Source organism: Mustela nivalis (genome assembly GCF_964662115.1).
Source record: "Mustela nivalis genome assembly, chromosome: 2".
NCBI lineage: Eukaryota > Metazoa > Chordata > Mammalia > Carnivora > Mustelidae > Mustela > Mustela nivalis.
The window spans coordinates 162,109,651-162,134,670 of NC_139021.1; the positions used below are offsets into that span (position 1 = coordinate 162,109,651).

Here is a 25,020-nt window from a genome sequence, read left to right on the forward strand (position 1 = left end):
GTAGTGTATATCGATAATTCATTTTTAAATTATTGCTTAGTGGTATTCCATGTATGTATCTACAATTTGTTTATCTCTTCACCTGTGGATGGACATTTGGGTTGTTTTCAGTTTTATGCTATTATAAATAGGCTGTTGAGAACTTTTGCAGAAAGTCCATGTATGGACATGGATTTCCTTTTCTTTTGGGTAAATACCTAGAAATGGAATGGCCAGATTATATGATAGGCATGTGTTTAGCATAAAAGAAACTGACAAAGAAAAATAGTTGTACCATCTATATTTTCACCAGCAGAGCACAAGAGTTCTAATTTCCCCACATCCTCACCATCACTTGGTATGGTCATTCATTTTAATTTTGGCCATTATAATAGATGTGTAGTTGTATCTCACTAGGGCTTTAAATGGCATTTCCCTAAAGATGAATGATTTTGAACATTTTTTCCATGTGCCTATTTGCCATCCATGTATCTACTCTGGTGAAGAGCCTACTGAAAATTGCCTCCAGTTTTACTGAAATATAATTGACAGATAACATTGTGTAAGTGTAAGGTATATGGTGTGTTGGTATGATACGTTTATATATTGTGAAATGATTACCACCCTGGTAATCATTTTAGTGCCATGATTTTGGTAATCATTTTAGTGCACTTGCTACCACCACCAACCCATCACATAGTTATCTTTTCTTTTTTGTGATGAGGATGTTTACTATTTACTCTTTTAGCCTCATTCAGGTATATAACACAGTATTATTAGCTATAAGCACCATGCTGTGCATTAGATCCCCAAACTTGTTAATCTTACAAATGGAAGCTTGTATTCTTTGACCAATAGCTCCTGATTTCCCCCACCTCCCATTCCCTGGTAATCACCACTCTACTCTCTGTTTCTTCGAGTTTGACTGTTTACATATAAGTAATATTATACGGTACTGTGGATTTTTTTTTCTGTCTGACTTATTTCACTTAGCATAATGCTATCAAGGTTCTTCCAACTTATTACAAAAAATCAGGGGTCCCTTCTTTCTTATTGGCCCATTACTTCTTATTGGGTTGGTTTTTATTTTTGTGTTTTGAGACTTCTCTCTATATTTTGGATTCTCAATTAAATATGTACTTTGCAGTCATTTTTTCCCAGTCTGTGACTTGTTTTCTCATTCTCTTTAAAGAGACTTTTGATATATTTTATATGACATTTAAATATATTACATAGTATCCTTGCATACCAACCTGTCACAGCTAAGTTCAAGGACAACACAATGGCTCATATTGAGCATATAGTTTAGCTGGGGGGAACAGAAGGATATGTAGGGACACCAGGAAAGACCCCGCACCAGTTTTAAAGAGTCTTTGTGCTATGGGCATCCCTCATAATGTTTTCCAGAGGGAATGGAGCTCATCATAATGGCCAAGGACCTTGTTTTTATTTGAGATGACAGTGTGTCCAATGAAAAGACTACATATCTCAGCTTCCCTTGCAGCATGGGGTAGCCATGTGACTACATTCTGATCAATGAGTGTAAATTTGAATTGTTGGGCAGACTTCAAGTGAATTTCCTTTAAAGAGGGGTAGATGGCTGGTGTAGGTCCTTTGATTTTGGTTTCCCATGCTCCTCCTGCTGCTTGCTTGGAATGTGGACAAGGTGGCTGGAGCGTCAGCAGGTATCCTGGATCACGAAGCAAACTTGAAGTGTCATGTGGAATGGTGAGGTAGAAAGATAAAAGAAGCCTAGGTCCCTGATGACTACTGAACAGACATACTAGCCTTGGACTGTGTTCTTACAGACTTCTTCTATGTGAGAGAAAACACCTTCAGTGTTTAAAAAATCCATATTATTTCTGGTTTTTGTAACTAACAACCAAATGCAATTTCTAAAGGAATTTGGTTAATATGGCAGTGGGTCAAGGGGAAGTCAATTCTTCTGCATATATATTTATGTCATTGAGATCATACTGTTACGGTATTTATTCCTGCTTTTGTGCTCTTCATACCATCATCAGTACTGCTGTTCCCTCCGTCTTTATAATTATCTTCACCTCTGTCACCCTCTTCTTCATGTTGTTGCATGAACAATAATAATTTTCATTATTATAACAGTCTTTGAGAGAATTCACTTCTTGTTGGTGGAGGGTTGTCTGTATGTGAAATGTATTTCTCTTGGTATATATTCCATTGAGGGGTAAAGGAAGGGGAGACCGAGGGAAGCTTTGACATTGAGGAGCATCTGTGGCAATGGGTGGTGTTAGTAATCAGATTTAAGGCAGCTTCGGTGTTTATTGGTCATGGGCCATGCCAGTCATTTCTGCCCTGCAAATAGCCAGTATTGTCCCCCATGGGGAAGTTCTCCAGGGATGTAAGTGAAATAACAGGGATGAATTTCAGTCCTTTGCCAGGGTTGGCCTGTGGGGCAGGTCAAAGTCAGCAGTGCCTGTAAAGAAAGGCTGGGGAAATTACACTTGATGGTGTAAGAAATAAGAAACAAGTGAAGGTTCTCGAGTAGGGAAGTGGCAGGTTTGTACAGGAAGGATTGTGGATGGTGTTGGGTGGGGGGGACTCAAAAGTGGGTGGGCCACTTAGGAGGCTTTCGTGGCGGTCCAGGCGTGAAGTGGTCAAGGTCAAGTGTTAGGCGGGCCATGTATTGAACAGTTAAGCAGACATCAGGAGAAGATTAAAACATGCAAAAGTTATCTTAAAAAATTACCAGAGGAACTACCCGTGTGAGGAAAAATAGGGAAGAAGTGGGGAGAGCCTGGGTGAATCATCAGACCTCAATGCAAGTGCGACCCTCAGTGAAGGAGAGGGGTGGCAGAAAGTTTGGCGGAAGTATTTTAGACTGCAGTCAGTTCTCAGGCAAGTTCTGCAAACCCATGGGGAGTCCTCAAGCCCAAGCCATGCTGCTCGTCAGAGAAGTGCCATCTCTCCCAGGAATGAGCCTGCCTTGATATCCCTGCCTCACTCGGTCATTGGCTGGGAGCCGGGCTGGGAAGCCTGGCCATGGAGCAACGTCGGGGATGGATCTTAGAGTTCCAGAGCCACGGCCCTCAGTCAGCTGTGCTTCCTATGGTGGAAGATCTAAGAGGGGATGAGTGCGGTGGGGGACGCGGAAGGTGAGTGTTGTCTTAGGGCTGTTGTTGCAAGTAGCAACAACTTGAAAAATGGCTTAAAAAATGAGGAGCCACACCATCTCAGATCACAGGAAGTCCAGGGGTGGGTGGATTTCTGTCAAGGATGTAGTCAAGAATGAGGTAGGTACGTGCCATCTCTGCTCTGCCATCCATGGGTTGGCTTCCTTCTGGACTGGTAGTGACATGACCATGGCCGTCCCAGGAATCACAGCTAGACACAACAATATTTAGAGGAAGAAGAACAACCTGTCTCTTAGGCTTTTTTATGAGGAGCAAGAGGGGTTTGGCAGGTTTTCCACTAAGCGTCATTGGCCCAAAGTGGGCCACGTGGCAGTTCTTGACCCAATCCCTGGCAAACGGAGTGGAACCATGGTTTATATGATGGTGATCGGCTTTTGCCAGTGGTTGGTGCCACCCTGGCTGCACATTAGAACCACCCACAGAACTTTCAGAAACACCCATGCCTGGGCCTGTCTTCAGAGTTTCTGTGTTACTTGGTCTGGCATGGGAACCGGGCATTTAATACCTTCCTGAGGTGATGTCGGTGAGCACCCGGGGTGAACCACTGTCAGTTTGGAGTAGAATGGGTGCTGGGGAGGCAGCCACAGGGTTCTTTACCGTCTCTTACTACTTCCGTGTGGCTTGTGCAAGTCACAACCCCTGGGCCTCGCTTTCCCCATCTGTAAAATGGGGGCTGGCAGGAGCCCCCCTCCCACCATTCCCGGGAAGATGGAGCGAGCTCATGGATGCTCACAGACTTTGCAAACTTTAAGTCACCGAAACCTGAAGGATGGTCGCTCATCCTCCTCCCTCAGTTTGGAGGGAAAATTTAGCTTGTGTGCTGCCAGGAACAGGGGAGTGATCTCCCTGAAGCACTGGTTCCTGCCATTAAAATAAAAAAACGAAAGAGAAGGAAAAACGGCAGACCAGGAAGCCACAAGCAATGGCAGTGGGCTTTTTTTCTTCTTGGAAGCGTGGGTTTGAAAGTGCTGCTGTAGATGGTTTATGCAAACGACTTGGAGGGGCACATCCCCCTGCCACCTGCCTCCAGGAGCGGGAGTGAGGGCCAGGAGACAGCCTGGCACAGGGCTTCCAGCATTGCCTCCTGCAGTCCTGCCTGCCTGGCTGAGGGCTGCTGGTTCTCCCCTGCTGCCTCCAGGGAAGATGGTCAGATAAGGCTCTCTGGTTCCTTTGTGTTCCAGGACACACCTGGCTGCTCAGCTTCTGGGCTGATTCTGTCTGAGTGAGCTGAGCTCTGACTGGTACGGCCCATTGTAGTGAGGGGAACCCTGCCTTGGGGGTGCTGTGAGGTCAGGGGCCGGGCAGTCTGTCAGCCTCAGCTACCACTGTGTCTGCAGGGACCTGGGGCATCATGGCTGGGAGGGGGACCTTACAGATGCTCTCTGGAGCCTGGATAAGGGGCACATGGTACCCAATAAAGACCACCCAACAGCAGCCCTGGCCTCTCTTCCTCTTCCTCTTTTCATTCTTCCTTCATAAGATATACTTCATGTACTACCCAGTGCCTACCATGTAGACGCTGGGGATCCAGAGCTAAAACATCTGCCCTTGGGTTGTCCCAGTGTGGAAGGGGACCCACCTCCATCATTTCAGGGCTGGGCTGCACAAAGGGCTATATGGGTCTTGGAGGAGGAAGGCCCCGTCTGCCCTGGGGTGTTAGGATGATCTCAGAGGAGAGGGCCCTGGGAGCTAAGAGACAAAGGTGAGGTCAGAGTTTCTGAGGAACCTTCCAGGGAGAGGAGCAGGGCTTGAAGGGCCACGTCCCTGTGACACGCAGCACACATAGCACCATGTTCAAGTAGACATGTGGTTCTTTTTTTCTTATTTAAAGATTTTATTTATTTATTTGAGAGAGAGCAAGGGCGAGCATGAATGGGGGAGGGTGGGGCAGAGGGGGAAGCAGGCTCCCTTCTGAGCAGGGAGCCCAACATGGGGCTCGATCCCAGGGCCCTGGGATCATGACCTGAGCTGAAGGCAGACGTTTCACCAGCTAAGCCCCCCAGGCACCCCTCTGTGTGGTTCCTGTGCATGGGGTGTAGGTACTTGATATGGGGGGGGGTGGCACAGGAGGTGAGGCCAGACACATGTGCTGGGGCCAGCTCACAGAGGATCTTGAATGCTCCCAAAGGAGGGTCAAGTTTATCTACTGTGGGCTCTCAGCTGGACAGTGACCCAGCTAGATTAGTCAGGCAGAAAGATCAGCCTGGCAGTCCTGAGGAAGAGGAATAGGTGGCCAAAGGCTTTGGGAAGAATTGTCCAGATCGGGTTGATGCTGGCGGCCTGAACTTCGGGAGTAGCCAGAGGATAGATTATAGAAGGACACAGTGACTGTTCAAACAGGGGAGTCCAGGATGATACCAGACTTCTGACCTGGCTAGTAGAACTCAAGGGGGAAACTAGGCCACAAAACCTGGGGGATGTACCCGTGCCGAGTGGGGTCAGGAAGAGGACCAAGAAGCAGTGACGCCCAGCTGAAAGCATCCTTGCCCATCCTCGGCTGTCCACCAGAACTTGGTGGAAAGTGGCAGAGAGGGAGGAATTCTTAATGGCCTTCCACCAAATGGTCCCCCCCCCCCGCCCCATAGCTCTGATTCAGGAAAATCCTGGTTCAGAGCTAAAATGCGTGTGTCCAGTACCTCCCTTCTACAGATGGGAAAACTGTGGCTCAGAGAGGGGATTGATTTACCCTAAGTCATACGGTAAAATGTGGAGGTGACATCAGGATTAGTAAAAATAGATCCCCCCAAAAGAGGCTAATGTAATCACCTCCCTTCGTTGGCCCTGAGGACAAGGAGCTCCCCTCTGGGCAGGAGCAGTGGCTAGGCAGGGTAGAAGGTGTGAGGGGCAGGGCATGGTTTTAGAGAAGGGAAGGTTGCCACTGGGAGGGAGAGAGCCCTGCTCCCATCTGCCTGGCAGTGTGGCCCAGCCCAGGATCTGCATTAATCCGCTTTCTGGAGCCCTTACCCCCGCCAGGAGGGAGGAGCCACTACAGACACTAAGTGCTGCTCCCTGAGTCTCTCTGAACCCAAGCAGGCATCTACAGATCTTCCCAAGCCTTATGAAGTTTTCCCACAGACCACAGGACCAGCCCGGAACCCAGGAGCCCTGACTCCCAGGGAGGGCTTTGTCCTCTAAACTTGCTGGAGAGGTGACCTTGTGCATTCCTGGGGTCTCTCATGGCCTGCCTGACCCTGGGCTCCAGCAGCTGGGGGGAGGGAGGGAGAAAGTAGCCCCGAAGCCTGTGGCATCTTTGGGGAAGAGCCTGAGATTCCTTACTAGAGAAAGAGGAAAGGAAGGCGGAGCAAAAGATGGCGGTGCCAATCGGGAGACAGGAGACGGGGTAGCTGCAGGGCGGAGGATGGGTTTTCTGTCATTGTCTTCACCCTGTGTTCGTTTCTGTCCTTCTTGGGCTGTTCTTTAGGCAGGAAGACCACAGTCCCCGCAGCTGCCTTTGGTCTAGCCACGCCTGAGCTCTGGCTCCAGAGGGAAGGGCTACCAGCCCTGAGCCAGCCACATTCTCATGGTCCCCAGGCCTTTAAGGACTAAGAGCCCCTGTTTGTGGGGCTTCCTGAGGCTGTGATGTGAGGCTGTCTGGGGCTGGGACTGGGGACTCCATCTGGGCCTAGGGCTGCAGGGGCAGTCTTGGGGACCAGAATTCCTTCATAGGCTTAGTAGGCTTGAAAGCCACCAGCCTGTCCGAGGGGCCCTGAATAGACTTCACTCACAGGTTCCCTAGGCCTGGCGGTGACGTCCTGTACTCTGTGGCTAGTGTGGCCCATGTCTGCAGGGCCCTTGGGGCTGGGCACAGAGCTGGCCTAGTTCAGTGGCTGGACCTCAGCTTAGTCACTCGCTTTGGCTCCTGTTTCAGAGCCAAGCTGAGCCCCTCTACTGCTGAAAAGCACCTGCCTTTCCCTTTGTCTTTTCAGGGCATTTGTGTCTCAGGGCCTTGGAGACCTGGTGTCTCCTTGCATTCGTCTGCCCTTCCCCTTGGGACACGTATATGGTGTAAAGCTCTGGCTCCCAGAACTCAGAGCCCCCCAGTGTCAGAGGGGACCCAGACCCTGATGAGGGCGAGTGCTTAGATGTACAGCGGGGACACCTGCTAAAGTCCAGAGGTAGCTGATATTGGGATTAGCAATTTCTTACATCTGTGCCTGCGCCCGCCCTGGGCCCCTCTGAATGACACCACGTTTATTTCATTGCAGGGAGCTTTTCTCAGGACAGCACTGTGTCATAGACAAAGCCCCGAAGCCCAGGCTCCTGTCTGAGATCGAGGTTCTGGGCCGGCTCTGGCACATTCTGGCTTTGGCAGTTCATTTACATCTCCTCAAGCCTGTTTTTCTCTTCTCTTAAAAGAAATGAGCTTCTGCCCGATGGGACCGAATGTTTTTGCAAATCCAGTACTGTTTTGGTGAAAGTGAGGAGCTGGGTCATTATTCCAAGAGGCCCTGTGGCAGAGAGGCCAGGGCTTGGGGCCCTGTGTCTGGGGGTCGTACAGACAGATCCCAACCTCGCTGCGTATTAGCTGTGTGACTGGGACATGGTGGCCAGCCTGTCTGAGCCTCCATTCCCCCATCTAGGCCACTGAGTTCCAGTGCTTTCCTTTGCCTGCCCAGAGCAGGTGTTTCAAGATGCTGGCAGCAGATATGATTTTCTTAATTGATTTGGATACTAGTTTGTCTTAATTCCTGCCTGATTTTTATAGGAGGAGGAGGTGCTGGGCCCCCTGCGGAAGGAGTGAAGGCTTTTCAGGGGAGCCGTGTTGGCGATCATGGTGGGTGGTGGGAGGCAGCTCGTCCTGGTGGGATGAAGGAGCGCTGAGGGGCAGAGGCCCTCGGGCAGCTAGAAAAGCACCTTTGGTAGGGGCGTCTCTCTCTCTCTCTCTCTCTCTCTCTCTTGGGCTGGGATTCTGAGGCCTTGGTCCTCACTTGCTCTCAGATGGCCCCTGGGACTCAGCTCATTCTCTCCACTCTGCTGAATGACTTCCTAGATACTAGACTCACTCGGGCACCCTGATCTGGCCTGGGCCCCGTGTGGTCACCAGCACCATCCTCACTGAGGCTGTGCCTGTTACTGTTGGTCAGCTGGGAGGCACTGCCCCCCATCCCAGGAGGAGCACCCCGCAGTGCTTACGAGGGCCGGCTGACCTGCGGGCAGATGCTGCTCCACCATGCCCCACCTTGTGCCCGCCGTTTCTCACCTGTCAGGGGTGTGCTCCTCTGCCTCCCACACTGTTCTGAATGCCCTGTGTGTGTGAACTCACTCCCCCCCCCCCCTCGAGCCCTCTGAGGCAGGCACCATTATCATCAACCCCCTTTTCAGAAGAGGGGATAGATACCTCGTAGGTGTTAGAACCAGGATCTGAACCCAGGCAGCCTAGTTGCCTAGTGTAGTAAGTGGCCACATCAAGTAGTGTTTACTGATGTCAGCTCAGTGGAAACTGGTTGCAGCGGCCCTGCTGGGAGCACCCCAGCCCCAGGGCCTGACCCCTGGGAGTCCCAACTGTCATACCCACCTACCTGCTGGTGTCCGAAGTCGGAACCCGGCTGTCGGAGTGGGTGGTCTGCAGTGGGCGGGGGGCAGAGCCAGGGCACAGAAGTGGGGGTGGGGGCTGAGCCAGCTGGTCCTGGGTGCTGCCCTTCCTCCTTAAGCTGGACCTGGGAGGGGCAGGAAGCAGGAGAGAGCCTGAGAGCAGACTCCTTAGAGGCAGGGGGGTAGGGACTCTCAGACTGGGGGTGGCTTCAGCTGGCTGGGGGCTGGGCTCCAGAAGGGGTGGGCACCCTGAGCTCTGCCTGAGTCCTGGGGTCTAAAGTTGTGTGTGTGTGTGTGTGTGTTGGTGGGGGTGTGGGGGAGGGTGGTCTCTGCCTGCAGAGAAAGGATTTAACCTCCTGCTCTCAGCTGCCGGCTTTTCTCGTAATCCGGACAGGCTTGGCAGGATCAGTCCGGTAGGAGTATGCATCTTGGAGGGGTGAGGCCCGTGTCTTGCTCTAGCACATGTGGGCTGTCTCCTGCGTCACTCTGGGCCTCATCTCTGCCTTACCTCCCCCCTACATGTCTTCTTGTCTGCACTTCCTCACCCTCCTCAGCAAGGTTGTAGTTGAGGGAGCACGTTATGAATTCAGGCCCTGGCCATTTATCACTGGTGATCCCCAGGACAAGGACCAGCTTCAAGTTTAAAATTCGTTCTGCCCTGGAACAGACACAGAGCACCTGCCTAAGGGATGATGTTGAATCGGCTTCCTTAGATGAACCTGCTGGTCCTCAGCACCCCGAGATGGCATTTGCATTTCGGGCATGCGTGCAGTCAGGCACGTACAGCCCCCGCCGGTGCCGGGTGTGGGTGCCAGGTGCCAGGGAGCGACTCTGAGCGAGTGATGCTAACCTGACGGGGGAGATGGGGCTGTCTCTGTCCTCCCTTTCTTTTCCTTGGTGTGACATTTATACTTAGAGCTGTCCCCATACTCGGCATCCTATGTCTCTCCTTGCTAAGGCTGGGCAGCAACCTTGGCCCCTCTAGGTACTACCTGGATTCCTGGGCTCTCAGGGTCTCTGAACAACAACATTGACAGCAATCGTTACTATTACTGGTTGATCCAAGCACGGGGTCTCGGAGAAGCTCAGTAGCTTGCCCAGTCATGTGGTGGTAGAGCCTGCCTTTCTCAGCCCCCAACCTGCACAAGGCGGGGAGGGCATCCATCTACCCTCCCTGGCCGGTGACATAAGTCTTATCATAGGCAAATGTTTGCTTCCGGGTAGGGGCTCTGAGGGTGTGGGCTCCATCTGGCACACTCTACCCTGGGATTTGAAGCCTGGTTTCTTCCTTGTTCTGTCCTTTCTGCCTGGCATGGATGGTGACCCCTCTGTCTGGTCCAGGCTGGCCAGGCTGGCCCTGGGAAGCAGGCGTAGGTGTGTTTGTGTCTTGGAGGGTCTGAGAAAGGCCTGCTTGGCACAGGGCCCAGGGTCTGGGAGGGGCAGCCAACTCCAGGCTGTTTTCTCAGATTCCCTTTCAGTTTCCGCCCACGCCTCTGCACCTGTTGTGTTCCCATCATCCCGGGCGGCTGGCAGCTGTCACTGCTGGGGCACCTGTCCCAGCCCCAGAGGACGTCCTGTAGACTCCCTGGCTCTGGTCTCTCTACAGCACACGGCTCATGCTCTCTGTCTGTGTCCCTGTGTGTTTCTATCCTCATCTCCATGCACATTGCCTGTCTCGCATTCTCGTCCTGATTCTGGGCAAGGGAGGAAGCTTTAGGGTGGGGCTCCCTGCTTCCCGTTCTCCTGCACCAGGCCTCATCTAATAGGGTCAGGAGGATGGTCCTGGTAGGTTGGCCTTACGCCTCAAATGCCAGGTGACTCATCGGCTCAATCAAATTATCCCTTGTTCTTGACGACAAAGATACTATAGTAACCAGGAACTGCCTCCCTGTTCCTCCCCAGCCCCCAGCAGGGCCGCCTCCCCTTTCTGACCTCTCTTGATGATCCTCTCCAGACCTGAGTCCCCTGTGCCCCCGCCTCGTAAAGAGAAGTTACCCCTCTCCTTGTCTAGTCTTGTCTTCCATGCCTTTGGATGCTCTGACCCATATGTCATGTTAAGTAACAGAAGACATTAAACCTGAGTTTAAGTCCTTCTTATTCTATACTCACTGTGTGACAGTTGGAAAGTCGACAACTTATGAGGCCTCATTTGTTGCATCTGTAAAATGGGCACATTACTTCTTGGCCTTCATGAAGGCAGTGAGTGACTGGATCCAGAGCTTTCTTGAGGCTCCTTCCCTTTAGGGATCTTGGAGTCGATGATCGTGATGGTTTCTGTTGTGAATTTGTTCTGTGTTTGTTTCCACATTTGCTAGGTGTGCTCTCGACTTTAAGTTCTGAGAGGGCAGGTTCACCTGGGGACATGAATGAGGAGGGACTAGCCCACCATGGAGACAAGATGGCACCCAAGAGGGAAGAGGAACAGGCAGAAAGGAATCAGAAGACAGGGAGATGACAGGGAGAGGAGGGTCTTGGGAGTGGAGTGGGTTCGGAGAGCCAAGGGGGTGGAGGTTCCCTGCAGCCAGAGATGGATGCAGCAGGGGCCAGCAGAAAGGGAGGGGCTTCTTCCTGAAGATTGGCAGGGTTTCTGACACACCAAATTGCTCCCCCAGGGTGCATCCAGCCCTGCCTTCTGCCATGGGCTCTGAAGCACTGCAGGCCCCATGCAGGCCACGGACAGGTCTACTTTCTGCAAGATTTCCAGGATGGTCTCTCCCGCTAGCAGACAAGAAGTCCAGTCTTATGCCAGTCCACAGTCTCCTCACCTTCCTTGAAGTTCCACACTAGGATATCACCCTCTGTCCTTTGGAAATCTCCTAGGCTCTCCCTCCCAGTAGAATTTCTTAAGGACAAGGTCCCTTTTCTTCTCTTTCTTAGGTAAGGGGTTTGCCTGCACTTTGACCTTTCCTGGGTGGAGCACGAGTTTTGAGGCGGGCGGTCTGGGTTGGAGCCCCAGCGTGTGTTGCCTCCCACGTATCCTCTCTGAGCTCAGCTTTATAGCCTGCAAGATGGGCCTGGCTCTCATCTCACAGGGATGCTGTGGGGGTCAGTGGAATTATGTGTGTGAGATACTCACCTTATGTAGAATTGCTTCTAGCTTCTGCATCCCATTCACAACTTTGCCATCCCTTCACATCCGCTTTCATGTCCTTTCTGGCCAGAGAACAGAACACTGAGATCATTCCGTCAGAGCCAGAGGATCTCCATTCCTTGATCCCAGCCTCGCTTCCGCTCAGCTTCCAAAGGGAGCCAGCCGGGTCTTGCTCACCAGTGGGTCCGTGGCGGGCGCTCTACGAATGCTCCATGAGAGCATGAATGGCGTAGGTCCGGGCTTCTTTCACCCATGCAGAAACAGCATCCTTTGGCCAAATGAAATTTTATGTGATGTCCCAGTGAATGAGACAGGGAAGAGCACGGTGCTGGCTGCTGCTTCGTCTGTGGAGGCCTGGCTGCCGCTCTTGGGTGGCGGTCGGGGGACCCTCAGACCCAGGACACTGTCACTTCCTATTTAAATTGGGGAAGTGGACTATAGGGAACAGGGGCCAGGTCTGGCGGGAAGGCCCTTCAGACAGTGGTGCTGTGAAGGCCAGGGGCCACCCAAGCACCTCCCAGTCCACCGGGAGGGGCCAGAGAGAGGGACTTCTGGTTTGCTGACCTTTCACTCGGTTCCCATTCCTGCCTGTTACTGACCCCATAGTCCTGTGTCCAGAAAATTATAGGAACTCAGTTCTGTTTCGGGGGTTCTTCCCTGAGCATTTGCTCTGTGTGGGCCCGATGCCAGGCCGGAGGGGCGTGAGGGCAAGTCAGGTCCAGGCCCGCCTGTGCTCCCCCTGCTGCGTTTTCCCCCAGCACCTTTTCTTCCTCTGTGCATTCTCCACACCAGATGGCAGAATGACCTTTTAGAACTGCAGGTCTGGTCTTGTTGCCTCTCTGCTAAACCCTCTCAGAGGTTCCCTACTGCTCTCAGAAAAAGGGCCAGATTCTTCACCCTGATCTTCAAGGCCCTCCTGGGGTGTCCTTTGACCACCTCGGCTTGCCACTGGAAAATTTCCCCGGCTCCTACTGTGGTCCCTGCTCTAGATGCACCAACCCTGCTTCTTGGATGTGTGGGCTTCCTCCAGCCACAGGGCCTTTGTACATGTTGTGCTCACTCTCTGGAGCTCTCTCTTCAAAGCTACCTCCACAGGACACGGACATACCTGCTTATCCTTCACATTTGCTTTTCAGGAAAGCCTGCCCTCAGCCTCCCCGAGAACCCTGCTCCTTTCTTTCAGCACTCATGTCTAGGATGATGATGATATACTCCTTAGGGAGACTACTTGATAAACATGTTTCCCTCTGGACCTATAAGTTCTCGAGAGCCAGGGCCTGTCTGCTCTTGATTATCCTTGCGTCCCCAACTTAGCATCTGATGCACAGCAGGTGCACACAAATGTCGGTCAAGTTGAATGGTTGAGATGCCCCCAGGACAGGCAGACAAGAAGACCACAGCTAGGCCTGGCCGTCTCTGGGAGGGCAGAGTAGGATGAAGGGTTGGGAGAGGCACAACTTGGGCTCAGAGGAGAGACCAGCTCCAAAAAGGGAGACTCACCCTGTACCCAGGGTCTCAGGGAGGCTTCCTGGAAGAGGGGTTCCAGTGCTAGGAAGTGGGAATATGGGGGGGGCATGTGAAGGGGGTTGGTTGGGAAGAGCCCAGGCAGGGGCATTAGGAGGCAGGCAGGCTGAGGGGGGCTGACTCTGCTGCCACCAACAGTAGCCTCTAGAGCAGCCTCTGTTTGCTTTGGTTTCCTCATCTGTAAAATGGGCATAAAAGCGCAACTTATCCCTGAGAATTGTCCTCAGGATTGAACAAGTTAATGTAAGTCATATGCTTAGAACACCCTGGCGCAGTCAGTCCATGTTTGCTATCATTAGGATTATTGATCCCACAAAAGGAGTTCAGGTTATTTCCTCTGTTAGACTTTGATTTAGTTTCCTTCCGCAGAGGAACTGGGCGTGTGTGCCCCAGAGTGTGTGGGTGCATGCGCTCGGGGCTCCGCACAGCCACAAGCACAGTGTGTCGGGAGGAAGGGGCAGTCTTGTGTGGACTGGGGGTCAGCGCTTATTCTGGGGAGAACACCGAGCTGTGCCTCTGGTCTCGTAGGAGGATTAGCGTACTGGGCCTGGGGACCCGTTCACCCAATGCCTGCCTTGCTCTCTGGCTAATCAGGCCTGATGTCTGTCCCCCAGACCTACTCAGGGCTGGTAACAGCAGGGTGTTGAGGTGAAGACTCAGAGCCCAGCACTGCCCCTCCTAGTGCTGAGGCCTCTGAGTCCCATCTAATACGGGGCAACCCTGTCTTTGCCTTAGCTCTTTCCCCAGCCCCCACACCTCTGCTCCCAGGCCTTCCAGCCCCACCCAGATCTTTCCCTGGGAACCCAGATCCTTTGCCCTGAGGACAGGGGCTGGAGCCTGGGCCAGGGCCTGGGAGAGATCCCTGTTCTATAGAGAGCCTGCAAAAGGGTGATGAACTGTGAGAGTGTCTTGTAGACCCAGGCTTGAGTCCTGGCTCTGCCTCTGACCTGGTGGGTCACCTCAGGCAATTTCCTGAGCCTTTTAGAGTCTCAACTTCCTTTTCTGTAAAATGGACCTAACACTAGCATCTGCCATCGAGAATACCAATGGGAGTGCCCACTGTGTCTGACTTACACAAGGCTGGTGGGCAGTAGGGTCCTAAGTGTGCATGATGGTGAATGCTTATGAGAGCCCATGTCATACGTTTCCGTATGATGTGGCACAGACAGGTGGTGAGATCTCTATATATTGGTGTGTGCTTGTGGATGTTACAATTAAAGGGGTGATGGGGGCGGATGAAAACCTGGATTCTTGGGTTTCCTTCCCAGCCCTGCCACTTTCTAGGCTGGTAACCTCTTTTTGTCTCGTTTTTCTCATCTGCGAGATAATAATAGTAATAATGGTACTTACTGATAATAAGAATAATACTGACCTTTTCATCAGTCAGTGAAGACTGAAGGGGTTAATACTCCTGAAGCATTTGTGACAGAGCCTGGAAGAAACCAGAAGCCATGTTAGCTGTTTGTTAGTAAGCTCCACTAGCCAGAGTGTAAGCCCCCTGAGGATCGAACAGTGTGTTTTCTGCTCACCTTGGTGCCCTAAATGTCTTTGTCCAAGGTCTGCAGGTAGTAGGCGCCTAGTCTCATGCGGGTGGCAGGAAGCCTGAGGGGACAGTGAGGCTGTGTGCATGCGGGTGTCTGTGAAGAGGTATGTGATGGGGAATGAGCATATGTGTGCGTGTGCACGCGTGTGTGTGTGTGTGTGCACGCGTGTGTGTGTGCGCGCGCGTCTGCTCCGGCTGGGGCATCTCCCGTGCTTTCTGGAGCCCGGCTATTTCAGGAAGCCTCCAGTCTCCTCCTCCTTATGTAAATAAACATGACAGATCCCACTGCCTGTACCAGTGCAGGGCGGTGGGGGAGGCTCGGGGGAGTGGGTGGGAGCTAGAGGCGGCGAGCAGGGCCAGAGGGGTGTGCTTGCGTGTGTCTGAGTGCGCGCGCGCGTGTGTGTGTCTGTGTGTGTGTGTGGCTGGCCTCGCAGGCAGGCAGCCGTGTGCGGGAAGCAGTTGGTGGGGACGCAGGAGGGGCGGGCCCGGCCCTGCCATGCCGGCTGCTGGCCGCGGGGGAGGAGGGGCAGGAGGAGGGCAGCTGGCGGCTAGGGTGGCCTGGTGAGGAGGCCAGCCGGCCAAACGAAGGTGGCTGTGCTGACCGCTGCCCGCGATGGGGGCACAGATCACCCGGAGCAACCTCCACGGTAAGGCCCCAGCTGATGCCAGGGGGTCCGCCCACTCCCAGCCTGGGGACCACCTGGGGAGGCGGGGGTCCTGGGGCCCTCGGGCTAGGGCATGATCATCCCCCTGCCTCTTTCCTCCTTGCTGGGCTTTGGGGCCACGGGAGGGGGTGCCTCTCAACCACAGAAGGGTGTTTGACCCTGGGGAAAGCAGGAAGAGGGGGGCTTTCTCTGATAGTCAGCAGAGGTCAGGAGGTGAAGTCTCCCCACAAAGTCTTGTTGTCCTCCCCTCTCACCTTCTCCGGGTGCTGACCGACCCCCACATGGGGTGTGAGGTCCTGGGGGTCCATACCCTCTGCTCCCAGAACCGACGCAAACCGTAGCTAGACAGCGGGGGGAACCTGTTTGTAAGTCCCAGGATGCAGGTCACGGAGGTCAGCACTGTGATCCATGCTGGAGACATGGAGAGATGTGTGGGCACACACGTGTATGCATGAGTGCGTGTGTGTATCTGTGCTCACAAGGGTGCATTCGAGGTGTCTGTGGGTGTGTACCTGTGTCTGCTTATGCCTCAACATCAAGATATGCAAGTGACAGCCCCCCACATTGCCTGGCTTGAGTTCGCAAAGTGCGTGCTTTGTAGGGGAGGCCAGTGAACTTCTGACCCCCAGGGTTTACGTCCACGGTCAGACAGGGCGCCCGGCAGGCAGGTGAAGGGCTGGAAGGGAGGAGCACCAAACTGGCTCCCTGTTTGCAGAGCTGCTGCTTGCCTGGGCTCCCATCCCCTACGTCTGCCTAGCTCCGGTGCTGTGGTCTTGGGAGTAATGTGGCTGATGTGGCACCAGACCCAGAAGGGAAAGACTTCCCAGGGACTTGTTTTGTCATTGCTGGGCCCCGCGAGCTGGGTTTTCTGTACAAACCAGCTGGGGCCAGAGCAGTGTGGGCTGACCTTGGGCAGTCCCCGCCACACTTCCCTGTGTCCCCTGCTCCCCGCTCAGACAGGGCGTTAGGAGATGGGGTGGCCTCATCTGCTGAGTCCAGTGGGCACTAAGGAACCTGGGAGAGGCCCCGGGAAGAGGGAGGGGTGGTGGCAGGAGCGATCAGGAAGCTGTGGCTGGGTCTGGTGACCAGGTGGCTTTTCCCTTCCAGGCTCTGGACTTTGCGAGAGTAATTTCTAATTAAAAAAGAAAAAGGGAGGAAAGGAGACATGGGAAAAGCACATCCCTGACTCTCGTAAAAGGAAATAAATTTTGTCCTGGGCCTGCAGCGCTCAGTGACAGATGGAAGGTCCTGGAAGACACATAATCCGGAGCCGGCCAGTGGCCTGGTCCTTGGCCCGAGACTCGGACTGGGCTGACCTGGGCCTGGCCCTGGGTGTCCACAGGGCGGGGGCTCCTCTCAGGGCTCATTGGCCCCAACAGGGCCCGTTGGCAGAGGGTCGGGTGCAGGCTGGCATTTTCCACTGGAAACAGACTTGGTCAATCCTGTGGCCTGGGAAGGACAGAGAGGCCCTCAGAACAGGCCCAGGATGCAGCCCACTGTCCTCCAGCTGGCCCAGAGCACGGGCCTCTGAGGGGAGTGAGAACCCCGAGACCACCCAACACAGCACATGGACTTCACGAGCCCCTGCTCCACGGTGCACAGACACGTATTCGAGGGCAAGTGTCTTCCTTGGTTTTCTCATCTGTTCATGGAGCTGACAGGAGTGCCCTCCTCGGGACTGTGGTGAGGATTACTTGGGAGGGTGTGAACAAGGAGTGAACATGAGGAGAACTGAGCACAGGCTTGGAAAAGCATTCTGAGGCCAGGGTCAGACTCCCGCTCTCTCCCCACCGGAGCAGGAGATTACTTAGAGTGGGCTGAGAGCTCTAGGAGCTGGGCCTCCAGGCCGGGTAGACGTTGGTGAGCGCTAATGAGATGCTTCATCTGCTTTGCCCTCCTTCCCTCCCCTGCCCTCAGCCGAGACCCACCCCCTCCAGAGGCTGGGCCTCCTGCCAAGCTGGCCCTAGCCCCTAGCCTCAACCTACCGTCAAGACGAGTAGGAGAGGGCAGTTGGAGGATATGGGCGTCCTTGCCCGTGTCATAGGGCCCCTTAGCTGGAGCCTCAGCGTGCACGTCCTCACACTGCCCATGCCTGTACCCATGCCCTGGCTGCCTCAGTGGCTCTCATTTTGCCTTCTTTTGGGGGGCGCAGGAAGTGGGAGATGCAAAGGTATGGCTCCTTCCTAGGGGCGCTCTCCGCCCACAGCCTGACTCCCAGAGAGTGCTTACATAGTTCTCGATCGTATCTTCCCCGTGGGCCCTGGTGATGTGGCTTTGGTGCAAAGGGAAGGTTTTGAATTGCTGGGTGACAGAGATGATGGGGATGTGACAGAATGTGACCCCAGACTGTGTGTATGTTTGCGGGTGGGTTTCTAGCCGAATGTTTGTGGACATGTTCTGGCTGTCGGTGTTCCTGGTGTCTGCAGGTGGTGTACCTGTGCTGGGGGCTCTGTCTGTGGCTACCACGTGCTGTGTAGCATGGGATGTGTACGTATCTGTCTAATATTTAAGGGATTTCACGCTAAGCCTGCGTATACGTGTGTGAGCCGTCACACTTGTGTTACTTTGTGCGGGGTACATGTCCCTGTTATTCTGTAGATAGATGTCAGTGTTTCTGCATGAGAGGTGTGTGTGTGTGTGTGTGTGTGTTTGTTTGTGTGTATTAGGGCTGGTGGTGAAGAGTCAGGCTCCTCTGGGACCAGCCTGGCAGGAGACCCATGGGAGAAATTAATTCCCATTTGCAAAATGGTTTCAGCAGTTACACGCTTGATGTCTTTCATCGGGCAGATTTCCTGAGCTGCTCCCAGTCTTGAGGGCAGGAACTGGGGAGTGGAGAGCATGGAAGGAGGCAGCAGCCATACGGACCGGCCTCTCCCCTCCCCTCTTCTTTCTTTGCCTTCCCACTTCACCTCCTTCAGGGCTCCCCCACCGGCAAGGACAGGCCCAGCGCTGAGGGGGCTGATGCGTGGATGGCACCCACGTATTCACCCCGACATGTGTGGCACATCTGTGGACCAACAAACCCTAGATGCTGGGGTGCAGAGACTTGAGAGTTGGTTCCCAATTGTGTCCTTTCACAGAGGGGGATGCTGTGGCCCAGAAGGGGAAGTGGTTGGCTGAGGTCATGGCGCTGGTGGCTCGGGTAGGAAGTCAGGGCTTGCCCCTTCTGCAGCCGGCTCTCCGCTCTCCTTCTCGGGTTCCTTCACAGGCAGCAGGGGAAGGGGCATCCCATGGCTTGTGGGACCTTCGATTCACATGGAGGGGGCTGTCTGTCTCCTGGCGGCAGCTCTGGAGGCTTAGGCCAAGGTGAGCTCGCAGGTGGGGTGGCTTAGCTTGATCCGTCTTATTCTCTTAACCCAGCTCTGTGTCTGCCCCCACCCCCAGCGGGCACCCAGTGGATCCTTGGTCATTGAGTAAGAGGGAAGAGTGAGGGGTAGAGGCCCTGCGTGGCTGGACCGTGTGGCAGCTGGAGCTGTAGGTGACCTGGGGGACAGGTAGGATGGCGTTGTCAAGGACAGCTTTGGAGGATGTGAGACCTGAGTTGGGCAGTGACACCAGGCAAGGCTAGAGAGGAAGGGGATGGTGGGGCAGGTGTTCTTGGTGAGAGTTTGAATCCGGATCCACTGGCTCTGTGACTTTGGGTCAGTTTCTTCCTCTGTATATTGTCCTCTTCTGTACATCGGGGATGGTAATATTTACCCTGAAGGATAGTAGAAAGGGTTAAGTAGGTCATGGGCGTTAGTGCACCGTGAGCACCCTGGAAATGAATGTGCTTCTGTGAAGGTTTCCCTGGAGGCTCCTCCTGGCCTCTATATGTTCGTGTGTACACACACGCACACCTGGCCTCCTCGAGGGACCCCAAGTGTCTCTGCCTCCTCCAGCCCTGATGGGTCTCGTGTCCATCATCAGCCACACTCTCTGGTTGTGTGTGTGCACACATGTACACATGCGTGAGGGAAGCTCCGGGGGACAGTCTGTGTGGTGTATGGATTTATGTGACCGAGCCGTGCTCCCCCCAACCCTGCAGTCTCCCAGGCCTGGCCCAGGGGCTTTGGGGAGCTGCTGGGAAGATGGGCCCAGAGCTGAACCCAGGATAGCTATCATCTGGAATCTTGGGGTAGGATCGGGGAGGGGAAGAAGAGGGCTGGTCGCCTCCCAGCAGTGAGGGAGGCACAGCTGTATGCACATCTGTTGGGAATGTCAGAAATTGGGATGTCACAGAATGAGTTGAGAGCAGGAGGCTCAGTGTGGGGAGATCAACTTGGTGATGAAGGTGCTGATCTTGCCCACTCCTCGTGGTCCTCCCTCGCCCCACTCATCGTCATGGATTCATTCAGTCTTCTAGGGAGCAGCAGGGCCTGCTGTATGCACAGGCAGGGCCTGAGGAGAGATGAGAGGCCTGACGTGACTCCTAACCCCGAAACACAAAGGTGGATATATGTGGGCATGGAGAAACCAACTAGGGTGGGCCGCAGGGTTCGTGTCGCCGAGAGCGGACCTAGCTGGCTGGCCAGCGAGGGGGGATCACCGAGGGCAGCTGGAGAGTGCGTTACCCGAATCAGAACCCAGAGCTGCCACCTGAAAGCTATGTGATCTTGGGTGAGTTAATACCTCTTAGAGCCTCTGTTTCCTCATCTATAAAATGGGACTAATATACTGTTGCAAAGCACATCCACTATACAGCAAGTTACCCCAGAAGTTAGTGGTTTAAAACAACAAACATTAAATAAATAAATAAATAAACAAACATTTGATTATCTCAGATTCTGTGGGTCAGAAATCCTGACTCACAGTTTAGCTGGGTACCCCCTGCCTAATGTCTCTTGGGAGGTTGTAGTCGAGTTGTTGGCTGCGACTGTGGTCTCCAAGTCTGAAGACTTGTCTGGAGGGGGATCCGTATCCAGGCTCACTCACGTGGGTATTGGCAGTCCTTGGTCCCTTGCCACATGGGCTTCTGCACAGGGTTTTCTCACAACACAGCAGCCGGCTTCCCCCAGACACAGAAACCCAAGAGAGGCAAGAGAAAGTAACCAAGATGGAGACTGAAGGCTTTTGATACCCGGTCTTGGGCATGACATCCCATTACTTCAGCTGTATTCCATGCACTGGAAGCTGGCTGCTAGGTCTGCTCCACACGCAAAGGGACAGGTCTGCAAGAGGGCATGACTGCCAGGAGGGGGAATTGGGGATCACTGGGGCCATCTTAGAGGCTGCTTCCTTCAGACACTTGTCTTGCAAGGACTGGGAGGGTGAGGAGAGGTTGCATGAGAAGGACATCTGCTGCAGTATTTGATACCAAAGAAACCATCCACTCTCATCACCTTCCTTTTCTCCTTTTTTCCGGCAGGCAAGTGGGGAGCTGTTACAGGTTCTTAGGCATGCAGTGTGGGTGGGATCCTGGTGCTGGGCAGTGAAGGAAGCTGTCCTTTTAGTCCCTCTTTCTCTGATTTCTCCACAGGACACCAGAAAGGGCAAGGCACAGAGTAGGTACTCCCCGGACACTTGCCAGTTGGTCAGTGGATTGAAGAATCGAATAGGGGCATTCTGTTCAGCATCTCATGTTGAGCACCTGCTCTGTGCTCTCAGCTAGACACTGGGGAAATAGCAGTAAAAAAGACGAAAAGAGCTTCTGCCCCCAGGAGGCTCAGGGTCCATCTGGGAGACAGACACAAATAACCCTGCAGCCTTTCTTCGCCAGAAAGCTGCACCACAGAGCACAGAAGATGATCCTAGTGACTCTCTTCTCGACCGTTCTGGGTGTGGAGAAGATGTATAGTGTCCTGCAGATAGTAGGCAACTCAGGGCCTTTGCACAGAATTCTGCGGAGGGAGCAGAGTTGAGAGAGGCTACTTGGGTGCTGGAGGCTCTGTTAGGGGTGTGTGGGTAGAGTCCCTGGGGGGCCATAGCAGGGCCCTGAACCTAGTCTGGGGCCAGAGAGACTTCTAGGGGAAAGTGGGCTTTAAAATCCAGGTCTGAGGGATGAGTGAGAGAAAGGCAGGTAAGTCGGTGGGAAGGAGAGAAAGATCCTCAGCAGAGAAATGCGCTTGGACCAAGCCTGGAGGCAAGAGGCACCTGAGGGAGGTGGGCCCCTTTAATGACCCCTAAGAAGGTCACATCTGCCCTGTTTTACAATCATCTCTCTCACTGAAGCCCCCTCCCCACCTGCTTTCCCACCCTTGAAACTGGCTGCCACTGTCTTTACCCCAGAGAGAGCAAGCCCTGATCAGTGCATGGGTATAAGCTAGTCTAAATCAGGACTACCCTGGCAATCCAGGATTAGGGTGTTTGGGATAAGATAAAACCAGAGTGTCTGGCCTCCCACTGGGCTGAAAAGAGCTGGTGATTTCCTACAGTGGGATTTATTGCTTTTATTAAAAAAAAAAATAAGACCTTATGATGGGATCTGGTGTTCCAAGTTTGCAAAATTCTTTCACATCTATGAACTCCCTGGGTGGTCACAGCAACCAGGAGAGGTGGGCGGAGCAGCAAGATGACCCTGTTTTACAGAGAAAGAGATCAAGGTCCAGAGAGGTGAAGTGACTTGCCCAAAGTCACACAGCAAGTCTGTGGCAGGGCTGGGGTTTGAACCCATGGCCTCCTGACTCCAGGGTTCAAGCTCTTTGTTCCCTGATCCCCATTGTCTAGAAAGTGAGACAGGTCTCCTTCGTCAGAGATGCAGACAAGCATGCCAGTCCTGGGGTCAGCGTCACAGACTCAGAGCAAGGCGGTCCTGAGCGCGATGCGATTCCGTGTTGAAAGACGGATGGGACTTGGAGAAGTGGAGGTGGGAGGTGGGGCAGGGAAAGAAGCTGTATGGTGGGGAGGGGCGAAGAGCTTGAACAAAGGTATGGAGGTACGAGAACACAGGTCGATATCAGTAGCATTAATAATTATTATTGTTATATAATAAGTACTGATAGGCTAACTGTGTCTTAATTATAATATAATTATTAGCTGTTATCTATAATAATTATTATAATAATCATCATTATTATAGCAACCACTTACTGGGTAGTTTTGCATACATCATCTCATTTAATCCCGACAAGAATCCCGTGAAGAAGGTCTGCCATGACCCCCATTTTACAGGTGAGAAAAGCGAGGCTCCAGAGGTCTCACAGTTAGTGAGAGAGCTGCTGGGTTTGGAGGCAGCAGGCCTGGGTTCGTAATCAGTGCCCTTTGCTCTGTCTGGGTAACTTCATGTCCCAGGACCTGTGTCCTAACGGCACTGGGGGCAGAATGAAGACCCCACCTATAAAATCACATGGGGTTTGGTCACTGTCGCTAGTACTGCCCTCTCCTTGGCAGCCCAGCTCAGCTCAGCCTGGGCGTGCGGGGCTCTGCCAGGATGGTTCTGGGGCACATCTTGGCATGGGGGCAGTGAGGAGGTCACTCTAAAGGCTGCCTTGTGTCCCGGCATCTCCCCCTGGGACCCCACCCAGAGGCAGGAATGTGGTCCAGAGCTAGCTGAGGGTTACCTGGAGCACTGGCCAGGCTTGTGTCTGGCACCTCATAAATGCCCAGGAAGAATGGGCTCTGTGGGGGAGTTTCCATTGTGTCAGCAGCAGCCTCGCCTGTGGGGGGGTTCCTCCCACTGTGGCTCCCGGGAAGCTTGTAAACCTGTCACTAAGGAGAGCTCTGAGAGCTCTGCTGGGAGCCAGATGGGGAAACTGGGGCTCCACCAGGACCAGTGGCCAGTGGGGGAGTAATGTCCCAGTATCTTGAGAATGCTTGCTTTGCTGTGGCTGTTCCCCTAGCTGGGACTGGCCAGCGCCTTCTCCACGCAGCCTTTCCCCACTATGCCTGCCATCTTGGACTTGTGGGGAAAATGGGCTCTAGTATTAGATGCCGAGTAAAGGACCCCTATGAGCAGCATTGGAAGATCAGGGTCCAAGTCCCAGCTCTGCCACTTCATTGCTATGTGAGCTCCAGCAAGTTGGCTAACCAGTCGGAATCGTAACTCATCCCTAGAATGGAGACCTTAAGGGCCATAGTGTCTGTTGAAGTGCAGGGAGGGAGCCTTTTAGGATGGCATAGGGAAGGAGCCTTGCCCTCAGCCGCCCCTCTGGCCCTGAATCTCAGAGCTGTGCCCAGTGTTAATTCTCATTCCGCTTTCTCTCCTTCCTCCCCCCAGGGCATAATGCCAGCTGAGGTGGAGGAGAGAGCTTGCAGGCAAGGACAGCAGGGGTTGGTGAGGTGACAATCACCAGCATGTTGGATGCCTCAGAGCGACCCATTCCTCTTGTAGTCTGTGTGAATGGCGCCCCCTGGAGGCAGGCAGGTCTAGGAGTCAGTGAATGTGCTTTGTAGTGGCCAGAACACTTCCCACCCCAGAGGCTCGGGCCGAGAGCTGTGGGACAACCAGGCTTCGGTGTCTCCTGTCCAGTGGTCCACATCCTAGGCACTCCCTGCCGTGGGCTGATGGCAGCAGTGGTGGTCAGCCTCCCTTTCCTCCATCTCAGGGGACGCTGATTTGTTAGTTGTTGTTGCTTTTGAGGCATTATTTGTAGATAATAAAGCTCATCCTTTTTAAGTGTATAGTTTGGGGAGCTGTGACAAATGTGCAAGTTGTGTGAGCACTGCCACAGTTAAGATAAAGAACATTCCATCACTGCAGAAACTCCCTTTGTGCCCCTGTGTCTTCCTCTTCCCCAAACTCCAGTACTCTGGAGCTTTCAAGCTATGTAGTTTTGCCTGTTCTAGAATGTCCTACAAAGGCATCAGAGCATAGGTAGGCTTTGGGGCTGGCTTCTGTCACTCAGCATGGTTTCGAGGCCCCTCCTCCTTACACCCTTGTGAATGCAGAGCGGGGTGCCTTGTGGGCATATGCCACATTTTATATCCAGCTGTGTAGGAGGGCCATGCAGGCACCATGGTTTGTGTTTCTGTCTTGACGGCCTACACACGTGTATCATGAAAGCAGCCTAGCAGAATGCCGGGTCTCCCCGAGTGTGCTACTCAAAATGGTTCTGCGTGGCACATGGACAAACATTTTCCCCCCATATTTTACCAGTCGCGAGTATAATTTAATATGCTTTTAAAAGAATGTGGCCAGCACACAGAACTCCTGTGGCTGTTGGGGCTTCATGGCAAAGCCACAGGCCTCACCGTGGGACTGCCTGCGTTCGGCCGCTGGAGGCTCTCTGTGGCAGTTGGGTGACCAGGGGCAAGCCACTCAGTGTCTCTGAGGCTCAGGGCCTTCATCAGTCATATGGGCTAGTGATATCCCTCTCTACAGTTAGAGTTTGCCTTAAGGCTGAAACCGGTGGGTGAACATCAACTCCCCCTTCAGGGCCTGGCCCGCGGCTGTCCGTATTACTAGAGGTATGTGGTCCATGGGTGCTTGGACCTGTGTCCTACACGTGCCGTTTCATACATCCCTGTGGACATGAATATGTGTGTGTGCACGGTACGTGTGTAAACGTGTGATTCCTGACCCAAGGGATTAGGGAAGAAATAAGTCTCTGTCTCCTAGGGTCTGGAGTACCTTCATGTACCCATAGTTGTATGTGAGGT

At 53.5% G+C, this 25,020-nt stretch overlaps 1 protein-coding gene across 2 annotated transcripts in view; it reads left to right on the plus strand.

Moving 5' to 3' along the window:
• NEURL1 (neuralized E3 ubiquitin protein ligase 1) overlaps window positions 1-25,020 on the plus strand; it is an 86,207-nt gene that overhangs the window by 37,661 nt on the left and 23,526 nt on the right. Inside the window, exon 1 of one of the 2 annotated variants that reach the window (XM_082722482.1) lies at window positions 15,197-15,486. The exons of the other annotated variant lie outside the window; for it this stretch is intronic. Within the exon in view, the coding sequence (XP_082578608.1) occupies window positions 15,453-15,486 (34 nt within the window). The 5' untranslated portion in view covers window positions 15,197-15,452. Of the gene's footprint in view, window positions 1-15,196; window positions 15,487-25,020 lie in introns of those variants that run through there. 2 annotated transcript variants of the gene reach the window in all.